Here is a 25030-nt window from a genome sequence, read left to right as displayed (position 1 = left end):
CCCTAGACGGCATCAACACCGTCCCAGACAGTGATTCTCTACTGTAGCTGCACATTCACACCCGGGGGAGCTTTGAAAAAAATCCTGACCTAGGTCCCTAGATCAATTACACCAGAATTCCTCATTCGACTGGAGAAGAGTATTTCTTTATGTGTGATTTTAAAGCTCCCTAAGTAATTCTAACATGCAGCTGAAGCAGAAAACTGCTATTCAGTAACCTCCGTTTCTAACTAGGAAACAGGAGACGAGTGAACAGCATTCTGAACAACCACATCAGAGGAGACGGCTGCGTGGATGGGCAGCTGGCTGATCCCGAAGCATGTGCCCTGGGTTCATTCTCAGATGTGAAGTCAAAGTGGCTCCCTCTATCCACTTCTTTATCACTCACTGATTCCTTAAAATCTCGCAATATGACTGTGACTCACCACTTGACTAAACTGAAATTGGTTTCTTAAAGGTCAACCAAAAAACCGTCTCATTAGTGTGAAAGGCCAATGGAGTCACTCTCTAACGTGACGTCAAAATAGCTGATCCACCCTCCATCTCCCCTGTTTTGAGCCTTGCTATCATTATCGTACCTGATCACAAAAGCTAAAACCTCACACACCTCTGATTTCTTTTTCCTTCTCTAACCCTCAAGTTCAGCCACTATGCCTTCGTGAATCTCTATCTGTATCGGCCCTCAGTCTCTACAATCTCCCTTCTAGAGGTAGTCGCCCTGATACTGCCCACCTTCTCCTTTGCTCCAAAGTGTGCAAAGCTACTTGCCTAGGCGTTCCAGACTCTCTCACACACACCCTACGACACAACTAGGCGGACAGATATACCCAATGCTCAAGTTGTGACATACTGCCTGGGATGAATTAAAAGATCATCATAAATTCTTTTCCGCTCCTCGCTCCCCTGGAACTGGAGCTGGCCTATGACTTACTCCAAGAGAAGAGAGGCCTTTAAGAGATCTAATGCTCTCCATTTTCATCAATGGAAGCCAGCAAAACAAAGGTTGGGCTAAACTACCAAATGGTGAGAAACCACAAAGAAACAGACATGGAGAACATTCTAGCCCCAACCAAGCTTCCAGCTATGTGCAGCTGCATGACTGAACTCACCCTCCATGGTGGGGAACAAAAGAACTGCCTAGCTAAGCCCAGTCAAACCACAGAATCACAGGGATTATAATTCATTGTTTTAAGCCCCCCGAGTTTTAAGGTGGTCTCTTAATGTACTAACAGATAATCTGAGTATCAACAGAATACCAATATCTGCCTTTTGATACCCAAATAACTGCTGGTCCTTCAAAATACTGGAGGAGCCTATTTCCCAGAGATCTTCTCAACTATTCTAGTGACCTAAAGAGCTTTCTCTAGCATCCGACTGCTACAACTCATGCTCTGAGCCACTAGTCTGGCACCCTGAGATATCTCTTATATTGTTATTTTATATCCAGTCATATAATGCTCCCCATAAGGGCAGGAAATGGATCTTCTGTCTGTTTCTTGTTAAAGCCAAGTGTAAAATATTTGTTCTTAAATATCCCTCCAACATGAATAAAGAAGTATCTGTGCCAAAACCTTACTGCAGCATAACCCACCCTCAAGTAGTTCTCGACTCTGGAGGCTGAACGCATAAAAGAATGTTTATTTGGAGTAGGACTGGGGCTAATTAAGCAAAACCAACAGATTTATAACTTTGGAGTTATGGAGATGAAGTCTTATAGGATAAGGGTAGGAATTTTGATGAATGATCAGACTTAAACAGTTGAGAATATAAACTGAAGGCTCATTACTTATTAATAATTCCAATATAATTAATTAAAATCAAATTTGGAGTTTCTTTATTTCAAGGGCTCTCAAAAGCCCATGCATCAGCTAAAATCTATCTTGCAATTAAATGATTAGAAACTTAAGAGAGCAATAATTTTGTTTTACACTGAAGTTGAGTATTAGTCTTTGTTTTTTTAAAGCTTATATGCAGATACCTGCTCTAATTAAGTCATCTAAACTTCTCAAAGAACACGTCAATAATTTTGAGCATGCATTCCATTCCACATACACTTATTTGTCACAAACATGTACTACCATATTACATACCCTAGTGTACTGTTTCTTGAATATCACCTCAGGAAAAACAAACCCCACTTGGTAGATTACTAACTTTGTTCAGGGAAAAAAAAAACAAACAAAAAAAACAAAAAACACACAAGCTCCACTATTAGTTGTGGTTTACTGTAACTCTGTTAATGAAACTTAAAAGAAATGCATTAAAATAATACCTGCTGGTGGAAAAGTTCCTCCTCGACAGCCACTTCAGCTGCTTCTTCTTCCTCCTCCTCCTCTTCAGGTATGGTGGTTTTGAAGACTGTACTTCTTTGAGCAACCTCCTACACACGAGAGTTGGACTTTAAGTTCAAACACTATACTTAAAAACCACAAGGACTGTGGGGCGGGGGGGGGAGACGACCCTTCTTTGTGTAAATTTAAGAAACAGCAATTCTACATAAGGGTTTTTTTTGTTTGTCTGTTTGTTTGTTTTTTTAAGTGGCTCATCAGTCATTTCAGCTACTGAGGAAAGATGTTTGCATCATTAGTAGCAGTTCTTAGATCTTCAATATTCTCTGCAGGAGAGCTACTGGCGATCCAATTTGAAATACCTGCTGAGAAATTTCCACTGCTTTGTACCCCATTCTGTTACTAAGAATTCCATCATAAATGGGAGTTCCCGTCGTGTCTCAGTGGTTAACCAATCCAACTAGAAACCGTGAGGTTGAGGGTTCGATCCCTGGCCTTGCTCAGTGGGTTAAGGATCTGGCATTGCTGTGAGCTGTGGTGTAGGTTGCAGACGCAGCTCAGATTCTGTGTTGCTCTGGCTGTGGCGTAGGCCGGTGGCTACAGGTCTGATTGGACCCCTAGCCTGGGAACCTCCATATGCCGCGGGAGCGGCCCTAGAAAAGGCAAAAAGACAAAAAAAAAAAAAAAAAAAAAATTCCACAAATGATTTGGCACACTAAATTCTCTGTAATACTCAACATGAATTCGGCTTTAAAGACCTTGGCTGCTAGCAAAGAGAAGGTGCTAAATAAATGCTGAATAAAATGAAACCAGGGGCCAGCTTCTGTGCTCTCAGGGACCATGGTAATAAGAAGACCACCTGACAAGTGAGATGAGAGGTCAAGCTTTCATTCCTTCAGCAACTAGTTCCTCTAGAACGAAACGGAATCAAGACAAATGAACACTATTTACCAGTAACATCCTGGTAAAGTTCCAATGTACTCTGCACAAAAAACAGATCTCCTGTCATTCATTCGCTGGAGCTATGACAGAAAGGAAGCATGTCCACGTTCTACCGAAAGGCGCAAACACAGATGACATTCCCGTGAGAAGGCTGACTTGCACAAATGCAGCAGTGTTTCTGTTTAAACACAAGGCTAATGATGATCAGCAGCAAGCCAGTGAGTGTGTCTTAAGAGTACTGCAGAGCCTCCAATCCCACTGCTCCATGTCCTCTCAAGGAAGGCAACCACACAGAGGAAGAAACTGAAAGCACATCAGTAAAAGCTTTTCTGAGGAGTTCCCACTGTAGCTCAGCAGTAATGAACCTGACTAGCATCCATGAGGACACGGGGTTCGATCCCTGGCCCCACTCAATGGACTAAGGATCCAGAGCTGCTGTGAGCTGCGGTGTAGGTTACAGAGGTGGCTTGGTTCCCAAGTTGCTGTTACTGTGGTGTAGGCCAGGGGCTACAGATCCAATTTGATCCCTTGCCTGGGAACTTCCAGGTGCCATGAGCAAGCGCAGCCTGAAAAAGACAAAACACACAGGAGTTCCCGTTGAGGCTAAGTGGTTAACGAATCCGACTAGGAACCATGAGGTTGCAGGTTCGATCACTGGCCTTGCTCAGTGGGTTAACAATCCTGCGTTGCCGTGAGCTGTGGTGTAGGTCACAGACGCGGCTCGGATCCCACGTTGCTGGAGGCTACAGCTCCAATTCGACCCCTAGCCTGGGAACCTCCATATGCCGCAGGAGTGGCCCAAGAAATGGCAAAAAAGACCAAACAAAAAGACAAAACACAAAATCAAACAAAAAGCTTATCTGAAATTTAACAGACTACCTGGCTTCAAATGGCAAAGGAAGAAAACTGAAGAATAGTATCATAGAAATTAAGAGTTCAATTTAAACTATGTCCACAGATGTATTTTATAAACGAATTAAGGCAGTATAGTAGTATTTTGTAGGGAATTTTGATTATTGGTGCACGGCTAAGGGAGATGGGCCATTCTGAGTCTCGATTAGCCAGAACTTCAGTTCTGTGAGATCAGTCTGTGTTTATATCCCCAAACAGTCTTTTCACAAATATTAGCACACTTTAACCAAATGAGTACTAATAAAAAAGCATGTGAATCCATGTACCCCTATGTTCACTGCAGCACTATTTATGATAGCTAAGACATGAAAACAACCTAACTATCCATCAACAGAGGAATGAATTAAGACTTGGTACATATATACACCATGGAAATACTACTCAGCCTTTAAAAAGAACAAAATAATGCCATTTGCAGCAACATGGATGCAACTAGAGATTCTCACACTAAGCTAAGAGAGACAAATACCATATCATATCACTTGTATGTGAAATCTAAAATACGGCACAAATGGAGTTCCCGTCGTGGCTCAGTGGTTAACGATTCCGACTAGGAACCATGAGGTTGCGGGTTTGATCCCCAGCCTCACTCAGTGGGTTAAGGATTTGGCGTTGCTGTGCGCTATGGTGTCGGTTGCAGACAAAGCTCGGATCCCGAGTTGCTGTGGCTGTGGAATAGGCCATCAGCTACAGCTCCGACTGGACTCCTAGCCTGGGTACCTCCATATGCCATGGGTACAGCCCTAGAAAATACAAATAGACAAATAAATAAATAAATGAAATACGGCACAGATGATGCCATCTACAAAACAAAGAGACTCACAGACAGGACATAGACTTAATGGTTGCTATGGGGTGATTGGGGGAGAAGGAAGTGGGATGGACTGGGAGTTGGGGTTGATAGATACAAACTATTGCATTTAGAATGGATAAGCAATGAGGTCCTGCTGCACAGCACAGGGAATGGCATCTAATCTCTAGGGACCAAACATGATGGAAGATAGTATAAGGAAAAGAATGTGCGTGTGTGTGTGTGTGTGTGTGTACATATACATATATGTATGTATGACTGGGTCACTATGCTGTACAGCAGAAATAGGTACAACATTATAAATCAACTATAATTTAAAAAAATTTTTCAAAGCATGTGAATCCTTGGGTCAATTACATTTCTTTAAATGAAGATACAAATTGGAGGATGGTGGCATATAAAACAGAAAAAAGATTGGAGTTCCCGTCGTGGCGCAGTGGTTAACGAATCCGACTAGGAACCCTGACATTGCGGGTTCGGTCCCTGCCCTTGCTCAGTGGGTTAACGATCCGGCGTTGCCGTGAGCTGTGGTGTAGGTTGCAGAGGCGGCTCGGATCCTGCGTTGCTGTGTCTCTGGCGTAGGCCAGTGGCTACAGCTCCGATTCAACCCCTAGCCTGGGAACCTCCATATGCCGCGGGAGCAGCCCAAGAAATAGCAAAAAGACAAAAAAAAAAAAAAAAAAAAAAAAAAAAAGATTCACAAACAGCTTTCAGAGCATCTTGCTTCCCTCAATTCATCTTAAAATGAGGAAAGAAAAGCAAAAAACAAAACAAAACAAAAAAACCCTCCTAAAGCCTCTGTTCTGTGAGAATTCTCACATTTCAGCTTCTAGCAGCTCAGGACAATTATACATCCCATATGGTAACAATGGCTCTTAAAGCTTGTAACACAAGACCATGGACCTCAAATGAGAAGCTTAGAAAATAGCAGCTTGCCAACTTCATTAATTAGGAATGACTTCAGCATAACTGTCTTTAACATAAGCCTAATGTTAAGCACTTTTCATTTGACAACATTTAAAAACCAACTAATCTAATGCAGAAAGCCTATATGGAAAATAAGGGAGCTAAATAACTTCTGAAAATGTAAATAGAAAAATAATAAAACAAATTTAGAACTGAAAGTGCTGGGAGACAAAGGCTCAGGAAACTGTTATCAGTTAAAGTGCTAAAGATACATGTCTTTACCAAAGAAATTCCTCTCAGCAAGACACCCAACCCTATCAAGTGTCCTGAAAGGCACACATGACAGTCCCCCTATAAACCTGTCACTGGGCTGCCTGGGTAAAGCCATGGGCAAGGAGAGGTTTGCCCGTCTCCCGAGCAGTGCAGTGAGGCCAGCTGGCCCCAGCTCACCTGCAGTCTCTTCAACTCTGCGCTCAGTCGCCACAACGGGAGAATTTACAACATAGAAATCAGCAAATATTACAAATCAAGGCATTTTTGGTTGATGAAGGAGCTATCTCTCTGTACACATAAGTAATCATCTGCATATATGCAAGTTTCAGTGATGCCAACATTCTAGAAGGTATGGAGAAACTGCTTTATTTTTCATTTCCCTCATTAAAAAAAAAAAAAAAGATTCAACTTTTCTGTGGTGACATTTGCTGTTTTTCATCATCCAGGACCCCCTCCTCGTTTCTCAACAAGAGCACCCATTCTGAAGATACAGCTGAAGGGTAAGATTTAAAATGTTCTTTAATTACTGTATGATAGTTTCTTACCACTATGCACTCAGAATTTTCAATTGAAACTGTTTCCAATTTGAATTCTACCAAGTTTTCTTAATTAGTTTCTAACAAGATTTGCTTCATTAATGGAGTTTTTATTATTGTTGTAATTAAAAATAATTATGGAATATGTGCACACTCCTCAAATAAATTAAAAAAAAAAAGAGCACCCATTCTGACCTGGGTACCCTCTCTCCTATGGAGATGTGACACGTGTGTCACAAGGAACTGAGTGTGATCTAGTCATGGAGCGGGAAGAAGGCTCAAGCTCTAACTCTGTCCTCTCGACTCCAGGAAGCAACTTAGAGCTGGGCACGTGCCCCAGGCCGGTACTACAAGAGTGAAGCCCAGACTGCATTCTTGTAGTCAGAGAACCTGACTAGGCACGATGCTCTTGCCCACAAGAAGTCACCCTGGAAGGATGCAGGTCCAGGAGTAGCCGGCAGCTACCCTACATCCACGAGGGAGACACTCAGGGAAGAGACAACAGAAAGATCCTTGGGGACACTGGGCAAGCTACTGGGTCAGGTCTACTCTCCGCGGATTGCTGGTTTTGTGAACTCATATGTTCTCATCATTTTAAAGCCAGCTTAACTGGGTTTTCTGATATCTCCAATGCCTCAGCAAGAAAATATACATAAAAAATAAGCTGACTTAAGCCAACTACCTACCATCTTACAGACGAGTGGCCTTTATGGTGATAATTATGAACTATTATAAATATGGGCTGGGACCTACTAAAAAAACATGGTCTTACAGAATTATGTGAAAGTACTTGTCTCACAATCACAGAAATGAGAACTATGTTCATAATACATTCCTCCTTTCTGACAGAAGTCCCTTAATAGAGGCTAGCAAGCAGAAGGCAATCGAAGTTTTTAAAGGAATAAACCAACCAACCAATCTAATATTCAGAGAATTTGAATTATGAAAGGAACCTGAGCTTCACTCAGCTCTATTGAAATGCCAGCGGTCACGCTACCTCTGGGCATATCCCATGTCACGGTCTCTGCTTTGTTCACTTGTCATCGTACCTGTTTTGTGGGCTTTCAAACCTGCTGCATCCCAAATCTCCTTCTATAAGACTGCTTCTAACATGGAACACCTTTCCACATGGAAAAAAAATTGGTGACTAGAGTCCATGGCTCATGAAAGCCTATTTCATCTACCACGGCTCCTTATAACAGTGCTTCTCAATCTGCGCCAATCACCACTCCTAACGACGTTTTGAAAGAGACACGTACTATGCTCATTTCAGATGTCAGGGACACGACCAGCAGAGGAGCTGTAGTAACTTCAGCACTTGGGAAGAATTCCAAAGTGCTAAAGGCAACAAGCAAGCAGGGCTCCACGAGCAGAGCAGGAAAAGCTCCGGCTCCTTGAAGTCTATCAACTACTGCAGGCGTTTTAAACACCCCGAGACCCTGAGAACCTAGTGGGTCTCTAGAGGTGAACTGTACTAAGGTCTGCAGTGAAAAACAAATCCAAGGCCCTTTCATTCTCAGCCTCAGTCTGAGCTCATTCTTCATTCAGCAGACAGTGAATTCCTCACGAAGAACAGTCTCAACCCCGGCGGACGATCACGGCAAGGGGTGGATGGGAAGAGGGCCAGGCCGGGACTTCCCCTATCGCACACAATTCGCACCCCCATAATGAACGCTGTGAATTACTGTATTTCTCTGAACTAGCGATGGTTCATGTCCGATTTACCTAAAATTTTAACCAGTAAGTTCTTCCTAAATAACTATTATGTGCCAAGGAAAAATCCAAACAGGTCCTTGCCCTCAATGTGCTTATTACTCAAGGAGGAGAAGACAACCTGACAAGCGCCAGCGAAGAGGCCTGTACCCGGCACTAGGGGAGCAGAGAAGGAGCCCCTAAGTGGATGCTGTGCTTTGACCAGCAACCACGTCTTTCTTCAGACACTTTCATCTCGTGTGTGTGTGTGTGTGTGTGTGTGTGTGTGTGTGTGTGTGTGTGTGTGTGGTAGGATGGGGATTGTCTTTACGTGACAGGAGGAGCAGGTTCTTTGCCAAGCACTCTAGGACTGACATATTGAAAACATACACATCAACCAAATGTACATCCCACAGTCTTCAAACTCAAGTTTCACAAGCATCCTGAGTGCTAGTACCAAGGTGAATAATGCAAGCATTTATCAGAGGCCAGACAGTGTGCCAAGCATTTCCCAAGGGCTGTCTCATTGATATTATTCTCATGATATCATTACCTGATTTACAATAATTATCTTATTATTCCTATACCCGTTTTTAAATGATAAAACTAAGAGAGGGGAAGGAACTTACCCGAAGACACAAAGCCACTGGGCAGTGGGGACAGAAACTGGACCCAGGCTGACTCTGGAGCCTACGCTAACAATCAGAACTACAATACACTCTTATTTCATTTCTAAAACCTGAAGTTAACTTTACTTTGATAGACTTAGCAGCCTTGGTCTGATTTAAGCAATCTGTTACTTCACATTTCAATCTGATTTCTGCAGAGAAATCACACTTGCATGGTGAAGAGACACTGTGGTGGACCCAACCAAATGACCGTACCTCTCCCTGAGAATTTTTCAATATAACCTTCACGTCTTCGCCAGTGCCCCAGGAGTTCTGGTTCTTCCAGATGAGGTCGGTGGGAGGACTGGCTGTGACGCCGGCATTGGCAGCCCAGATCTGGAAAAAAGAAAGGACATCAGGTTATTCCGAGCCCAGCTCTCCCATGTGTCAGTAATAGCATCCTGTAAGAGCATCGATTCTAAAAGTTCCTGAATGATGGCCTGGCTTCAGACGTGCTACATTAACTAGCCATGTGTCTAGCATCCACGAGACTTATCTCAGCCTCGGCTCCCCCATCTGATAAGTGAAAATGTTGACACACGGGGCTCTGAAGTGAAGGTGACCAGATTCACATCCTAGTTCACCTACACGTCAGCTTACCCTGAACAAGCTACCTGACTTCCCTTCCAATGGGACAGAAATGGTACTGCTAACACATGGGACTGCTGAGAAGGAAAGGGGATTACGCACATAGAGGGGACGGCTCACTCAATAAATATTGGCTCTCATCATTGTTCTGTCGTTCTATGGGTTTTATGAGCCACCGTCTGGGTTAGAACCTTCTGATCCCCTCCGATGGGATCCCCCAGCTCCCTAGGGCAGGCACTGAGGAGATGACTAACTTCTGTCAAAACTCTGCACCAGACAACCTATCTAGAACACTCTTGTGGGAAGTGGTATGTATCCAACCAGAGACAATATCACAATACCCCAGAGTGTCTGAGACTGAACTCTAAAAAGAATTTAGGAAACAGACAGGTCACCTACCATTTAATGGAAAATATTACTGCTACCAAAATGAACAAAACAAACAAAAAGAAGTATTTCCCTTCTCACAAGCATGGAAATTCTGCCACATTTTCAGTGTATTTATTGGCAGAATAATATTTTGCTAGAATGAAGGAAACCTGAGTCTGAAAACCTGGATTTGAATCATGGACATTACATGACACCTTGACAAACCTCTATGTCCTCATCTGTAGGGACACTTTGCTCTGGTCTTTCTAAGACCACATGAAAACAGATACCAAAGTTTTGCGCCCCGTAAGTTATTTTGCAATATAAAGGGCTATATGATGACAAAAGGAAGACTGCAGATGGGTACAAGCAGGTATTTTGTAAATGGCGAGAAAACCACATCAATTACTGAGTAGAAGAGACCCACTTCCTCTAAAGGTGCTCACTTGTAGCTTCCAGATCTTCCATCCACATTATAAATGGGAAGGGGCAAGAAACATTTACTAGGATAAAACTAAAAGAATTGGATCTGGGCCAACTTTCAGGTGACATGGATTGTTAACCTAATCTCAAGCTATACTTTTCACTAGACCACATGGAATCATACAGTTGGTTTACTTATTTTTCCTTTTTAAGGCCACACCTGCGGCGTATGGAGGTTCCCAGGCTGGGGTCAAATCAGAGCTGCAGCTGCTGGCCTGCAGCACAGCCACAGCCACACCAGATCCAAGCCGCATTTGCAACCTACACCACAGCTTGTGGTAACTCCGGATCCTTAACCAACTGAGCAAGGCCAGGAATCAAACCTGCATCATCACAGGTACTAGCTGGGTTCTTAACCCGCTGAGCCACAATGGGAACTCCTGGAATCATATTGTTGGTTTAGTGTTAATCACATAATGTCAATAACCTTACTGGGTAATTCAGTAGGTCCTAGGGCTGTGTTGTTCAATACGGCAGCCACATGGGCTTGTGAGCATTTGAAAGGTGGTTAGTTCCAACAGAGGTATGATGTAAGGTTAGCTCTAAGTATGAAGACTTGGTTCAAAAACAAAAAGAGTAAAATATCTAACAAAATGTTATACTGATCACATGTTGAAATAATAGTTTATGAGAAAATTTAAAATCACATATGTAGTTTCCTTATTTCTATCCTAGAGTTTTGAATTGATCTTTGCTACCGCCTTGCATTGTACAATTTAACGGAAAGATCACTTATGACTACCATGTTTCAAAGAGCTCCTTAACACATTTAATGCCAGCCACCAAAGGAAAAGAAAATGCATTACAGTATTTTACGTGAAAATTGAGTTCTCCACTAAACCTATAGAATATATATTTAGTCCCTGAGACACTATATCCAGGGGAAAAAGCAGATGATTGGCATAATGGTTTTATACCACTTTAAAGAGAGAGCACACTCAAATCTGAATCTTTGGAATTAAAATGTCAAACTCTTTCCACTACATTATGCAACTTCCATAAGACACGTAATAGGACTGAGCCATTTTCTCTCCTATAATAACTGCTAAAGAGAAGAAAAGACAGTGTGGTTAGGATATCTGTTCCCATTCTTACCCATTATTACAAAATTAGCATCTGATATTTTCACAATGTGGTGGCGAGTTCTACAAATATACTTTAAAAGAGAAGTTCTAACCTGTTAGAGCCTTTAATCTTAAACACTAAGGGAGGTTTCTATCAATCATAAAATTTTAAGACATGTGTTTAATATCCTTTTTTTTTTTTTTTTTTGGCTTTTTAGGGCCGCACCCTCCAATTCAATTAGGGGTTGAATTGGAGCTGCAGCTGCCTGCCTACAACACTACCACAGCAATACTGGATCCCAGCCATGTCTGCGACCTACACCGCAGCTCACGGCAACGCCAGATCCTCAACCCACTGAGGGAGGCCAGGGATCAAACCCGCATTTTCGTGCATACTAGTCAGATTCGTTTCCGCTGCCCCTCAACGGGAACGCCAAACATGTGTTTAATATTCTTAAAGAAGCAGCTATAAAAAGAAAGTCACTTCAGCATTCTTTAGGGAATGAAAACAGTAACCTGTTTAAAATCTGTATCAAAGTTAACATATTTTGTTTGCTACATCTACTTACTGAGTAAAAGTAAAGGAATCTTGTGTTTGCTCAATGAAGAATACTTCTCTAAAGTCAGCTCATGATTATTTAGGAACTATTACAGACGTGGCATTTCAGGACAGCAACGGAGAAAACAGAGTCAGAATGGCACAGGGTTCATCTCTCTCAAAATATCAACACCTCATATATTTGAAAGAAAAACCACGCTATCCTCGCTCGTGTATTAGGTTTAGAGACTGATACTTCGCAATAGTACTTATCACCTAGGAACTTCTGTTCAAAACACAGGTTCCCTGCCCCAACTAAGAGTGAGGAACGGCCTGGTCACCAGAAACACTCTCCAGATGACTGTGCTGCTTACCCCTAACAGGGCTAAAGCACCCCTAGTATTAACAGTTATCTCCTGACAGTTCTTTACGCCAAGCAGAACCTCCTGAACCACAGCAGGGCTACCACTATCAATCAAGAAGTAGCTATTCTGTTTTGTTTTCTGGGGAGCCAACAGGGAAGGAAGAGGAAGCTGCCTTCTATCCACTGAAGCAGACAAAAAGAACTCAAAGGTCAATTCTTTCGCTTTTATTAGTGTATTACCACTCTCAATCACATACAATTTTTAAAATGTTTAATAGCACTTGTAATTCCCTAATAATAACAAAAATGTTTTAAGGCCCATTCCTAAAATGTTTCTATTCAAGCCCAAATGGTTTTAATTACTTTAACTGTTGGTTAAGATAATCAAGTTAAATTAAATGATGACTAAATTAACTTACTGTAACAGTCTGGCCTGCCTTCAGCACATATCTTGAGGTATATTTGTAACTGACTGACGTGTCTCCAATTTTTCTGATCATCTCCCAGCCTCCCATTGGCTGATCCTATTGAAAGAACAAAATAAAATAAGGTGACTTCAAATATATAGAAAGTTAGGAAATAATTGCATAAATCAATCTATAGGCAGATAAACTAAGACAGTTTTATGGCTATCTTTCCATGGCTCATATTTTCCTACTATAAAAAGAAAATAAGCGAGTTCCCCTTGTAGCTGAGGGGCTAACCAATCCGACTGGGAACCATGAGATTGTGGGTTCGATCCCTGGCCTTGCTCAGTAGGTTAAGGATCCGGCATTGCCGTGAGCTGTGGCACAGGTCAGAGACGTGGCTCGGATCTGGCACTGCTGCGGCTGCCGGTGGCTACAGCTCCGATTAGACCCCTAGCCTGGGAACCTCCGTGTGCCGCAGGTACAACCCTAAGGAGGCAAAAAAAGACAAAAAAATAAAAATTTTTTAAAAAGAGAGAGAAAATATGGCTTTGTCATTCAGCAAAACAGGAACTTTGACAACGCTGCAGTTTTAATTATTAAGAAAATTAATTTTAAAGAGGACAAAACCGGAAGGAAAGGGAGGTGAACCAAACGAAATGGTCCTATTCAAAGCTAGATCAGGTGCATATTTTTAATTTACAATACAACCTAGTTTCATAATCATCTTTATAAACATCTAATATTTGATTGCCTTCAGCTTTTAAAATATAGACACCTAAGCTTGGAAAGAGAAGGAAGAAACTGGAAGAAACTATGTCAAACTATGCCCTTCTTCTTATGCACATGTACCACTTCTGCCCGTTATTTAACTCTTACCTTAAAGCCTAAAGGGCTCAAAAAGAGTCAGTGACATAATGAGCCAGTCCCAAGTGCCGGCTATCAACACCAGCCTGCAGGCTGCCCAGAGCTGCCTGACCTCTGAGGAACAGTGCAGGGTATTAAAGAAATTAGCTGCACTTATGTATTTATATCCATTTCTAACTCAAAGACAAGAATAAACAAGGCTGAGAGCCAGCTTCAAAACAGCTGCACACATGGCTGCAATGTCTTTTGAGAAACAGCCAAAATACTACAATGGAGCAGCAGATGCTACTTTGTTCTTTAGCTTCAACATCGTAACCAAGAGGGCTTGAAGCCTATGCTCTTCCTTATCAGAACTGCTAAAGCTCCTTTGCCCTTCCTAATTATTTATTCATCCACACACAAGTCAGTCTGAACAGCTTTGGTGAGAAAAGGAGTGCTTTTGCAAACATTTTACAAATCCCAAACCCACTTCTAGACGTGACATCCATCCCACTGCACCCCCCTGACCTCCCAGACCTGCCTTGTCTGGCATCGTCTCACACCCCTTCTCGGCCTCAGCTCAGTGAGGTCTCACCAAGGGCAGCCTCCATTACTGAGCTCTGAAAGCCCCAGCTCCAAGTTCAGGATTCCCTGCTATGAACATTTTATGTTTACCTTTAAACAAATATTTTCAAGACAGGGCTAAATCAAAACTGGTCATTCATTTACTCAGAGAGAAAAATGTTCCCTCCATGTGGCCAAGCCCTGGCTCATATTTCCTTCCTTTCTTATGGTTAACAGCTGTGAAAGAGGATCTACCACCTAGACCCACAATCCAACTTCTTCACAAATCCGGCCAGGACTGGGAGTATTCATAACTCATCCTTAGGAAGGCCACAAAATGGCCAGGTGTGAAAAAGGGCCCTGGCTCTGGAAAGAAGAGCTAATGAATAAAATCTTTAAACCACTAAGCGCACTATCCCTCTTCCTCCTCCTGTTTAAATTTATACTACACTTCATGAATTTAAGTAAAAAGGAGAGGGAACCTCTTATTCCAAGAAGACTACTGAATCCAAGCAAAGGCTGAGCAGTTATTACAATTGTAGGACAGCCCACCGATCAGCAAAGCCCGGAAGAAAAAAAAAAAAAAAAAGAGTCTGTTTTCACCTGTTCTGAAGTGTTCTTCAAGCGGATAAATTTCCCATCAACATCTATCTCTTCAATGCAGACATTCCCAGTGGCTGAGGCGGAATGAGAGATACTGACACTGCTGCTGGCCTCGGATTCTTCTACGTCCACTCTCTTCCGCTTTCCTCTGGTTGTACGTACGCTGCGACTCGAGGAGGCACGAGACACTGTCACACGGGAAGAAGGGCTTGGAGAGAGCTTCAATCTATATGGGAGGAACAAAACAGTCCAGTTGTGAAACACACATGTCCTTCCCACCTTGAAAAAAAGAGGGGCTGTTATTACTCTGCACGTGTAGTACTAAGGCGAAACACTAAGGAAAATCTGCTAGGAGTTCCCGCTGTGGCTCAGTGGTTAATGAATCCGACTAGGAACCATGAGGTTGCAGGTTCGATCCCTGGCCTTGCTCGGTGGGTTGAGGATCCGGCGTTGCTGTGAGCTGTGGTGTAGGTTGCAGACGCAGCTTGGATTCCCACGTTGCTGTGGCTCTGGCGTGGACCGGCGGCAACAGCTCCGATTAGACCCCTGGCCTGGGAACCTCCATATGGCATATGTGGGAGCGGCCCTAGAAATGGCAAAAAGACAAAAAAAAAAGATCTGCTAGACAAAGCCATACACATTTTAACCAAGAAACATTTGTGCTACAATCACCACTTTATCCATGTTCTTAAAGAAAAGAATTATTTGAAGGTTTTCGCTAGGAAAAGAGCATAACCAAAATGCAGAAGTTGGGAAATCGGGGTGGGTGGTGGGGAGGTTTGGCATGAACATCTCATCTACCATCACCTACCACACGGCTGTTACATGAATACACCTTCCCTAATTGTATCATATCTGTATTTTCTTTCTTCAAATTATAATCACAATGTATGCAATATTGAAACTAAATGTCTTTTTATTCTAAATGAGATACTTTCCCTTTGGAACTCTTTTCTGAGAAGACGTGTACAAGGATTTATACACTAATCAGACGTGAAAAGTATGAAGTCTCAGCAAATCTGATATTTTGCAGCATATTAAATTATCAGAACATTTAAAATCTCAAAGGAAAGACTATCCTGACACAGTTGAAAACGATAAAATAAGACTGCTTGAACATCTTCTGTTGCTGTGACAGAAACATGATCCATTACTACCTACCGCTACACCTAGGTATTAAAAGAAATTTTAAAATACTTAGAGTTGCCTTAATTGTTTAAAAAAAAAATCCTATTTTTCTTTTTTTTTTTTAATTTTTAAATTTTTTTTCTCTTCTAGGGCCACATTTGTGGCATATGCAAGTTCCCAGGGTAGGGGTCAAATCAGAGCAACAGCTGCCAGCCTACACCACAGCCACAGCAACGCCAGATCCAAGCCGCCGTCTGTGACCTATACCACAGCTCACAGCAACGCTGGATCCTTAACCCACTGAGCAAGCCCAGGGACCGAACCTGCGTCCTCATGGATCCTAGTCGAGTTCGTCACCACTGAGCCATGATGGGAACTCCCTATTTACTTTTCTTTAAACAGAAAGAGTGGAGGCAAAAAGACGATGAGGTAGAGAGACACCTAAGTTACTTACCTCTCTTCTTCGCCTTCTAAGAGTTTCCTGTAAGCGCTGATTTCCATGTCCAGAGCTAGCTTTACATCAAGAAGTTGTTCATAATCATTGAGCTGTTGCTGCATCTGATCCCGTATTTCCGCCATCTCTCTCTCTTTGTCAGACAGCATGCGGCGAGAGTTGTCTCTTTCTTTAGCAAGCAAGTCCTCCAACTCCTGAATCCTCTCCAAACATGCCCTAGACTTAAGATTCAAGGGAACACGTTGACTTTCTAGGAACATTACAACATCAGCACAAGGCAGCTATTTTAAACCATTTCCTGGGCTGGAACAAAGAGGACGTTGTGCAATCTCTAACACCAGAACTCAAGATTTTGATTTTAAGAAATTAAAAACCAAAATTTCTCTAATACAAAATATAGTTCTTAGGAGAGCTCTGTCTTATAAAAAGACTAGAACAAGATATATTCACCAAATAGAAGAATCATAAATGTACATATAGCTTAACTTTGACCAAAGAAAACAAAATTTCAAATTACAGGTTTTCGTAAAAGCCAAGTGTGGGTCCCGTAACAAGCCATTTAGCTCAAAAACATAAAGAAACAAAAGTAAAGAATTAAAAGATAGAAAATTCACTGACAAAAGAAACCTAAGGGTGGTAAAAATATCTTATGGAGAATTGCTGGAACAATTCAGAAACAAACGAAAAGAGATGCTGGTTATCACATTAGAACTGCTGTGTTTATTCAAGCTCAATCAGCATGCAAAGACTATGATATAGCGCAGTTTGTAAATATTACTGTAAACATAAAAACTTCCTATTTGGTATTTTTTAAATGAGAAATCATATATGCTACATGAGAAGGTTCACCTCAGAAACCTCGAGGTTAACTAGGTAATTATTCATCTGCGTTTCTCCAAGACAGAACTCATCTCAGTAACCTCAGCAAGTGACAAAGGGAATCAACTCAAAAAGACTGATGTATACAGCTCAGAGCCTTAAATCACAAGTACCTGCGCATCAAAGCAGGACAGAAAGGGCACATAACGGTGCGGACGTTAAATCTGGAGGCTAAAGATAAAAAGGACCATGCAGAAACATTACTCTAGTTAGTGAATTTATTTCTCACAGGGGTATGGGTTAAAAATGTGAAACTGCTTTACATGTACACTGGAGATGAAAAATGAGTAAATGGGATAGCAGAAACCAGGTTTCTTACTCTCAGAGAGACAAGTTACAGGTAAACAAGGAAGGAAGCCTAATGTGAACCCGGTGGTACAGGGTTAGAGTCAGAGACAGCTGTATAAACACCTGGCTACCCTAATATAAATACAAGTGAAGGGAGACACAACTACAGACAAGTGTGTAACAATGGCTTAGCATAGACACATTTATTACCTAGCTCTGTCCCCAAGCAGGCCTAAGCAACACACCCCAGCACCCATGAGCATACTCAGTGCCCAGATCTTGATGTCTAGATACCACTCTCCAATAAAAAGAACCAGGGATGCTTGCAGAAACAGCTGTGTCTGGTGCTGAAGCAGGGAAAATACAAGATGAGCCTGGAGCATCTTATAGAACCAGAAAGTAAGGAAGTGCTCAAAAAAGGGGGCAGGACATGGTAGCCAATCTGCCACAACTCCTTATGGCCAAAGCTGGAATCAAGTGAGCCAATAATATAATGTAATATTTGATGACAACCCAAATTATAAAAAGATGTCCATGCATCCATACTAATATAAACGAATGAATAAATAAACTACAGGGGAAAAAGAGATGAATCTTTACCAAGGAATTCCATTTAATAACAGTAAATACTCTCTTCAAAGTGTGGAGCTTAATTCCTGACCTCTACCCTTGAGAGGGGGTCAGACTTAATGATGTGCTTCCTCAGAACAGAGTACAGAACGGCAAAAATAACCATGTGACAGAGGAGAAGCCTGGCAAACACTGCTTTGGCAGATGACGTTGAGGGCCACAAGGCAAGTGACAACGCCACTTTAGCAAAGGGTGATGGTTAACATCAGCGAAGATGTCATGTGGTTGTCACATAATCCCTACGACAAGAAGGGCGCTTAAAATCCACAATCCAAGGCTCATCATGAAAAAAGCACCAAACAAACTTGGATTGGGGAACAGTCTACAGGATACCTGGCCAGTTCTCCCCAAGACTGTCAAGGTCATGAGAAGTGAAAAGCCTGAGAAACTGTCAAAGACCAGAGGAGACTAGGGGGCTGGTGGTGTCCTGAAACAGAAAAAGGTCGGTAACTGAAAATCCAGTAAAATCCTAACCATCTAGAGTCTGTAGGTAACAGTAATGTCTTAGTTTTGACAGATGTACCATGGTCTCCTAAGATGCTAACAATGGGGGAAACTGGGCCGGGGAGACAGGGAAACTGTCTCATAGCAGCTTTCCAACTTTTTGGTAAATCTAGAATTACGCTACAATAAAAAGTTGATTTAAAAAAAAACAACCAATTAATTAAAATTCAGAGACATTCTGTATCAGAAGCAGGCATTCATCTTAAGAGTGATGCTAGGAAGTTCCTATGTGGTACAGAGGGTGAAGGATCTAGCATTGCCACAGCTATGGTGCAGGTCACAACCACAGCATGGATGCAGCAAAAAAAAAAAAAAAGGAGTGATGCTAAACAAATTTCCACCTCAAAGAATTTGAATTTAACTCTATTTGTAAAAATCAAGTTATAAACTGAGAAATTTGTTTTTTTCCCTCTCAGGCATCTTCTATTTTCTTTCCTCCAAAAGTAAAACTAAGTTCGAAATGTCTCCCCTTCAGGGAGGTTCCCTTCATGGCTCAGTGGTTAATGAACCCGACTAGGATCCATGACGATGCAGGTTCGATCCCTGGCCTTCCTCAGTGGATTAAGCATCTGACATTGCAGTGATAGATAAAGAACACAACATGAGACAGACCTACATTCTTTTTCCTGATGCTGCCTTTAGCTGTCACTTACCTCCCTAAACCAGTATCCATGTTTGGAAAATGAAGGTCTAACTAGACTATCTGTAAGATCCTGCCTCTGACTCTAAAATTTTAAGACTAACTTCTAATGGGGTAGGTTTTCTGTTCGTTTTAGAGTATGTAACGCAATTATACCAGTCTGCTATGGTCTAGCTGCAGTAGAAGTTGCCAGAGTCTAGGTGTTAGAAAAACAAAAATTAGAGGTGCTTTCCAAGCGCCCCTGGAGCCTCTTGCGAGCCAAACAGCTTCTGACCAATTAACCTGGCCAAAGTCAAAAATCTAGATAGAAATGGAAGAAATGCTGTCAGCACTATATCCCTAATTCCAAAACATAATACTGCTTCCATATAATTATTTTAAAATATTTTAAGTCAGCATTTTAAAGGCTCTGTCGATTTTAAGAAAATTAAAGAAGTACTAACATGAGTCACCTATCAAAAAGGAAGTCCTATGGCCTAAGAGGCAGCATGACGAAACTGCTAAGACTCAACAACAAATACTATTACGACATACAATAGGAAGAAAATCCAGACGGCTTTTTTTTTTTTTTGGATGATTTTTCTAAGGCTAAAATTGAACCATCAAAGAAGATATCCTTAAAGGTATTATTTATCATTAAAATCCGATACCAATAATGGATAAAAGGATTCTCCTGAGTCAGAGATGTGGTTACCAAATGTCACAGCCTACATGTATGTAATCACAGGCAAGTCTCGGTCTCGTCATCTGCAAAATGTCTGTACCTAGCACAGTCAGGTGGACTAAGCAAGAGCCACCTCCTCACAACCTCTACCCCCCTCAAAGGATAAGGAAATGCAAAACTGAAGGAGACAGAATAACTAGAATATTATTTATTAAATGGGAAAAAGTAGTCAAATGTCAACTTAGAGCCAAAACAGGCCTATTTTTGGAAAAGTACCTGCTAAATGGTACAATGGAAAAGAGACTGGTTTTTGTTTGTTTTTTGGCTTCTTAGGGCTGCACGTGTAGCATATAGAGGTTCCCAGGCTAGGGGTCAAATCGGAGCTACAGCTATAGGCCTATACTACAGCCAAAGCAACACCAGATCTGGGCCACATCTGTGACCTACATCACAGCTCACAGCAACACCAGATGCCCAACCCAATGAGCAAGGCCAAGGATTGAACCCACATCGTCATGGATACTAGTTGGATTCATTTCCACTGTGTCAAAACGGGAACTCCCGGAACAGAGATGGTTAAATTCTTCTTTTTTTTTTTTTTTTTTCTTTCTTTTTAAGACCGCATTTGTGGCATATGGTAGTTACCAGACTAGAGGTTGAACTGGTGCTGCAGCTGCTGGCCTACACCACAGCCACAGCAACTCAGGATGCAAGCCACGGCTGCAACCTACGCCACGGCTTGAAGTAATGCCGGGTCCTTAACCCTCTGAGCAGAGCCAGAGATCAAACCCACATTCACATGGATACCAGTCGGGTCTTTAACCCGCTGAGCTACAACAGGAACTCCTGTTAAATTCTTAAATGAAAATTAAGAGAGTGAGGTGTTAAAAAGAAAAACTGGGAGCTAGAAGAGAAACCCATTCATCAGCCTATAGTCTCTGGGCTAGTCATTAAATTCACACAACTCTGTGGTCAGACTGAGTGAACTCAAGGTCCTTGTCCTTCCAGCTCTACTGCTACAAGAAAACTTCAAACTTCTATCAGTACTAAATAGGTTTAAAATAACGTTTTCTTTTCTTTTTTTTGCTTTTTAGGGCTGCACCCAAGACATAGTGAGGTTCCCAGGCTAGAGGTCAAATTGGAGCTGCAGCTACCAGCCTGCGTCAAAGCTGAAGCAATGCCAGATCCAAGCTGCATCTGCGATCTACACAGAAGTGCATGGCAATGTCAGATCCTTCATACTCTGAGCAGGGCCAGGGATCAAACCCCCATCCTAAGGGATACCAGTCAGGTTCGTTATTGCTGAGCCACAAAGGGAACTCTTAAAATAATTTTTAAATTTTTGATGCGAATAATGAAGTACATACAGGATAGGCAATGTAAACGTTTATGTTTAATTAACTTGTTTTTACATCACCCTGTTTTAGTTAACTCATTGCCGCATTTGTTTTCTAAATTCCTACAATAGATGTTTTCAGTTTTATAATCAAAGATTTTACTAAAAACAAAAAGAAAAAAGGAAAAGGTTTAGTAAAGCATTTAAAAGTTTATTCTTATGTGGAATATTTAAAATAACAAAATTTCCTCCCTGAAGGAAAAGAGGAGCTGAGGGGACTTCCCAAGTAAATAAGCTGAGTAGTAGATTATTTATTTATTTATTTATTTTTTTGGCTATTTCTTTGGGCCGCTCCCGCGGCATATGGAGGTTCCCAGGCTAGGGGTCGAATCAGAGCTGCAGCCCCCGGCCTACGCCGGAGCCACAGCAATGCGGGATCCAAGCCACGTCTGCAACCTACACCACAGCTCACGGCAACAACGGATCACCGAACCAGCAACCTCATGGTTCCTAGTCAGATTTGTTAACCACTGCGCCACGATGGGAACTCCGAGTAGTAGATTATTAAAACATTCTGAATATTTGTGTGGTTGTATAAGTACTTTGTGTGCACATCGACATCACCCTTAGACTAAAACAGATTTCGAGCAGTGTCCACACCTGCTTACGCTGCGCCAAGAGCACACCATCATGTAACACAGCCAGCGAGTCATGCAACAGCTGGGTGTATCCATGAATGAATTAAATCACTACATTCTTAGCGAATGTGCAAACTGATGCTACTTTCCCAAATACTACGTATTCTAGAGAGAATCTGTCTAGAAACACAAAGCATGTACCTCTCACGAAGAATTTCTGCAGGTTTTTCTTCATTACGGTTTCTAAATGTGATGAAAAGGAGTACGTTGGGAAGAGCACAGTGTGGCGAAGAGGTTGCTGGATGGGTCAGAAAACCTGAGTCCTAGAGTAAGCCCAGTGAAGAAACCAGCGGGGTGCTCCCTCAAGGGCAACTCCGTTAGCCCTAGGTAATCTATCAGGTTAGGCACAGCAGTCTCTGCTCAGGAGATGCTTATGCAATGCAAAATGAAAAATTCTGGGAGCGCTGTGTAACCACAGTTCAAGGAAACGCTACCCTCTCTGAAAAGTGACTTCAGGCAGAGCAAAGCGGACGACTGTGGTGAAGGTGGCCTGCAGATGCAGCTCCAATTCTCCCTGAGGGAAGGTGCTTACTCACCTCTTTCTGTAGATTAGAAAGCTGAGACGAGAGGCTCTCGATTCTCATACGACTTTCCATCAGTTCTTCCCTGGCACTGTTGACAGTAGAAGTATTCATCTCTGATGACAGTCTGGCATTCTCAAGCTAAAAAAGGAAACCAACCATGGTCAGTCTGACCTGGTGAATTAGAACAAGCAAATGAAGAAGTACGACTCCTCTCAAGGCATTTCATTTCAACCCTAAGCCCTGCCAGTAACGAGGTGAAGAAACAGGAAAAGCATCATGAAGTTTAGTGACATGGTATGAATTAGCCTGAAGTCTTTCTGCTTTGTGTGGCCCAATTCCCAATATAGTAGTTTTAACAGTGCTGATAGACTTGGGTCTTTACCCAAAGTTTAATGCTTCAATATCTCATCCATTATGTCTCTATTCCGGCCACTACTGCTGACAAGGAGACTGGGCAGGAGCAATTTAACTGGAGTGATATTTGTAGGAAAACAAGCATCACATACCCCTAACCCACCAAATCTGATACAGAATATAATGCAATAAGCAGAAAGTACCAATTTGGAAATTACTCCAAACCAAACAGAAATACCTCCTTTCAGAAGCAAAAAACAGCTCCTCTGGTAAAAATAAGAAATACCCCGTTCCTCAAATGCCTGTAACATTCTATTCTACATGTGTCTCAGGCATGTTTTTATGTATGTCTCTTCCCAGGCTCCCCGTGAGCCCCACCGTCTATGGGACCGACCAATCCTAACTTTAGCTCCACCACTGCCCAGCACAATGGCCAGCACTCAGTAACAGTGCTGAACAACTGAATGTAGGGAGAAGATCTCTCGCTCTCACCGGCCAATTACTACTTCATAAAAAGGATTAAAGGCAACATGAGGCCATGCAATAGAAATTATGTTCAATACCTCTATGGCTCTAATTTTCAAAGTCTTCCACTAATAACTCTTTTTAACCAAATCAGGTAACATTTAAACATTGGGATAAAACCATTCACGACAAAAGCCTATATACTCAGTGATGTGATTAATTTTTGTGTGGTCTCCTAGTACAAGAGAGACGTTTCTACAGCATTTTTTTAATGACCAATAGTGGCAGAGGGAGAAATACGAGAGACTGTCCATTTGGCCTTTATCCAAAAAAGCAAAAAGTGGAGCGGTCACAACCTAAATGATAACATGGAAGTCAGAACTAAATTCAGTCCAACAAGATTAGAACTTGTTACTGAAAGGGAAGTCTTTTTGGCTGGCTGGAGTTTAATATGACTTGACATGAATGATCAGCCAGACAAAAAGACAAACATCTCGGATTAAACTGGAATAACCCTACTTTCTTTGAATAATTTCTGCTAACATTTACTTTATAAAAAACTGCTTTAAAAAAAAAATCCATTTTCTATATTTATAGAGACCAGGGGAATTCATTTAAGAAAACCAGAACAGGGAACTACATCTAGTCCTTATGATGGAGCATGATAATGTGAGAAAAAAGAATCTGTACATGTATGTGTAACTGGGTCGGGTCACCATGCTATATGGTAGAAAACTGACAGAACACTGTAAACCAGCTATAATGGAAAAAAATAAAAATTATCATATAAAAAAAGTCAAAAATGAAAATAAAAAAAATTTAACAAAAGAAAAAAAAAAAAAAACAAGAAAACCACAACAAACCAAACACCAAGTAATGTTCTGGGGGAGACTGTGCACAACGGCTTAGAGCCGTCCCCAGAAGAGTCTGCTCACTTTGGCGTGGTACGTCTGCTCCAGCTCTTCCTTGTACAGCTTGACTTGGGCATCATGTTGCTCTCTCATCTCATGAAGGGCTTGAGCCAGCTTGTACTCATACTCGATCTGACGCCCAGAATCCACTTCTACCAAGCGAGTTTCATGCTTCCTTCTGGTCTCGTTTATCTCCTGGGGGAGGGTGGAAATGACGTCAAACCAAGTTACTCACCGTGGCTGCACTGGTACCAGTCTGAGTGACACGGGGCCAGCTGAAGTTTTACACACCAGCCTCCTTGTGTCTGTCCTGGGGCAGGCAGATGAATAGACACTTTTTTGCCTTCGTTTTCAAACAAGAAGACTTTTGAGATGGAACTAACCGCCCTAAGAATATTATGTTTCTTTTCAGTAGCACAGTGATTTACTTCTCTAAAGGCAAGGAGTGGCTGAAAGTACCGTGCACTCATGGATAACTAGGTACACTAAATAGCACATTAATATTTTTCTAAATTGTTACACTGATGATACTAACACCACTGAAAAAAATCCATGTGAAAAGTTAAACTTACAAGTCAGACTATTTCAAGTAGAAGATTTATACATAATAAAACCTGAACATACTAAGACGCAATAGGCAGAGCGAGCTAATTTACACAACTTACCCTAACAGCTGGTGGTGCTAAGATATTAGTTATCAA

At 41.8% G+C, this 25030-nt stretch overlaps 1 protein-coding gene across 1 annotated transcript in view; it reads right to left on the bottom strand.

Annotated features, from left to right (window-relative positions):
- Positions 1-25030, bottom strand: part of LMNB1 (lamin B1) — a 54984-nt gene that overhangs the window by 962 nt on the left and 28992 nt on the right. Inside the window, exons 4-10 of the mRNA XM_003123882.5 lie at positions 24354-24524; positions 22612-22737; positions 16437-16657; positions 14855-15080; positions 12854-12958; positions 9245-9364; positions 2273-2380 (exon numbers count right to left, since the gene is read on the bottom strand). Coding sequence (XP_003123930.2) covers positions 2273-2380; positions 9245-9364; positions 12854-12958; positions 14855-15080; positions 16437-16657; positions 22612-22737; positions 24354-24524 — 1077 coding nt within the window. The remainder of the gene's footprint in view (positions 1-2272; positions 2381-9244; positions 9365-12853; positions 12959-14854; positions 15081-16436; positions 16658-22611; positions 22738-24353; positions 24525-25030) is intronic.

The sequence above is a fragment of the Sus scrofa genome, chromosome 2 (assembly GCF_000003025.6).
Source record: "Sus scrofa isolate TJ Tabasco breed Duroc chromosome 2, Sscrofa11.1, whole genome shotgun sequence".
NCBI classification, from domain to species: domain Eukaryota; kingdom Metazoa; phylum Chordata; class Mammalia; order Artiodactyla; family Suidae; genus Sus; species Sus scrofa.
Note: the sequence above shows the minus strand (reverse complement) of the source record. Positions and strands in the feature narration are given on the sequence as shown.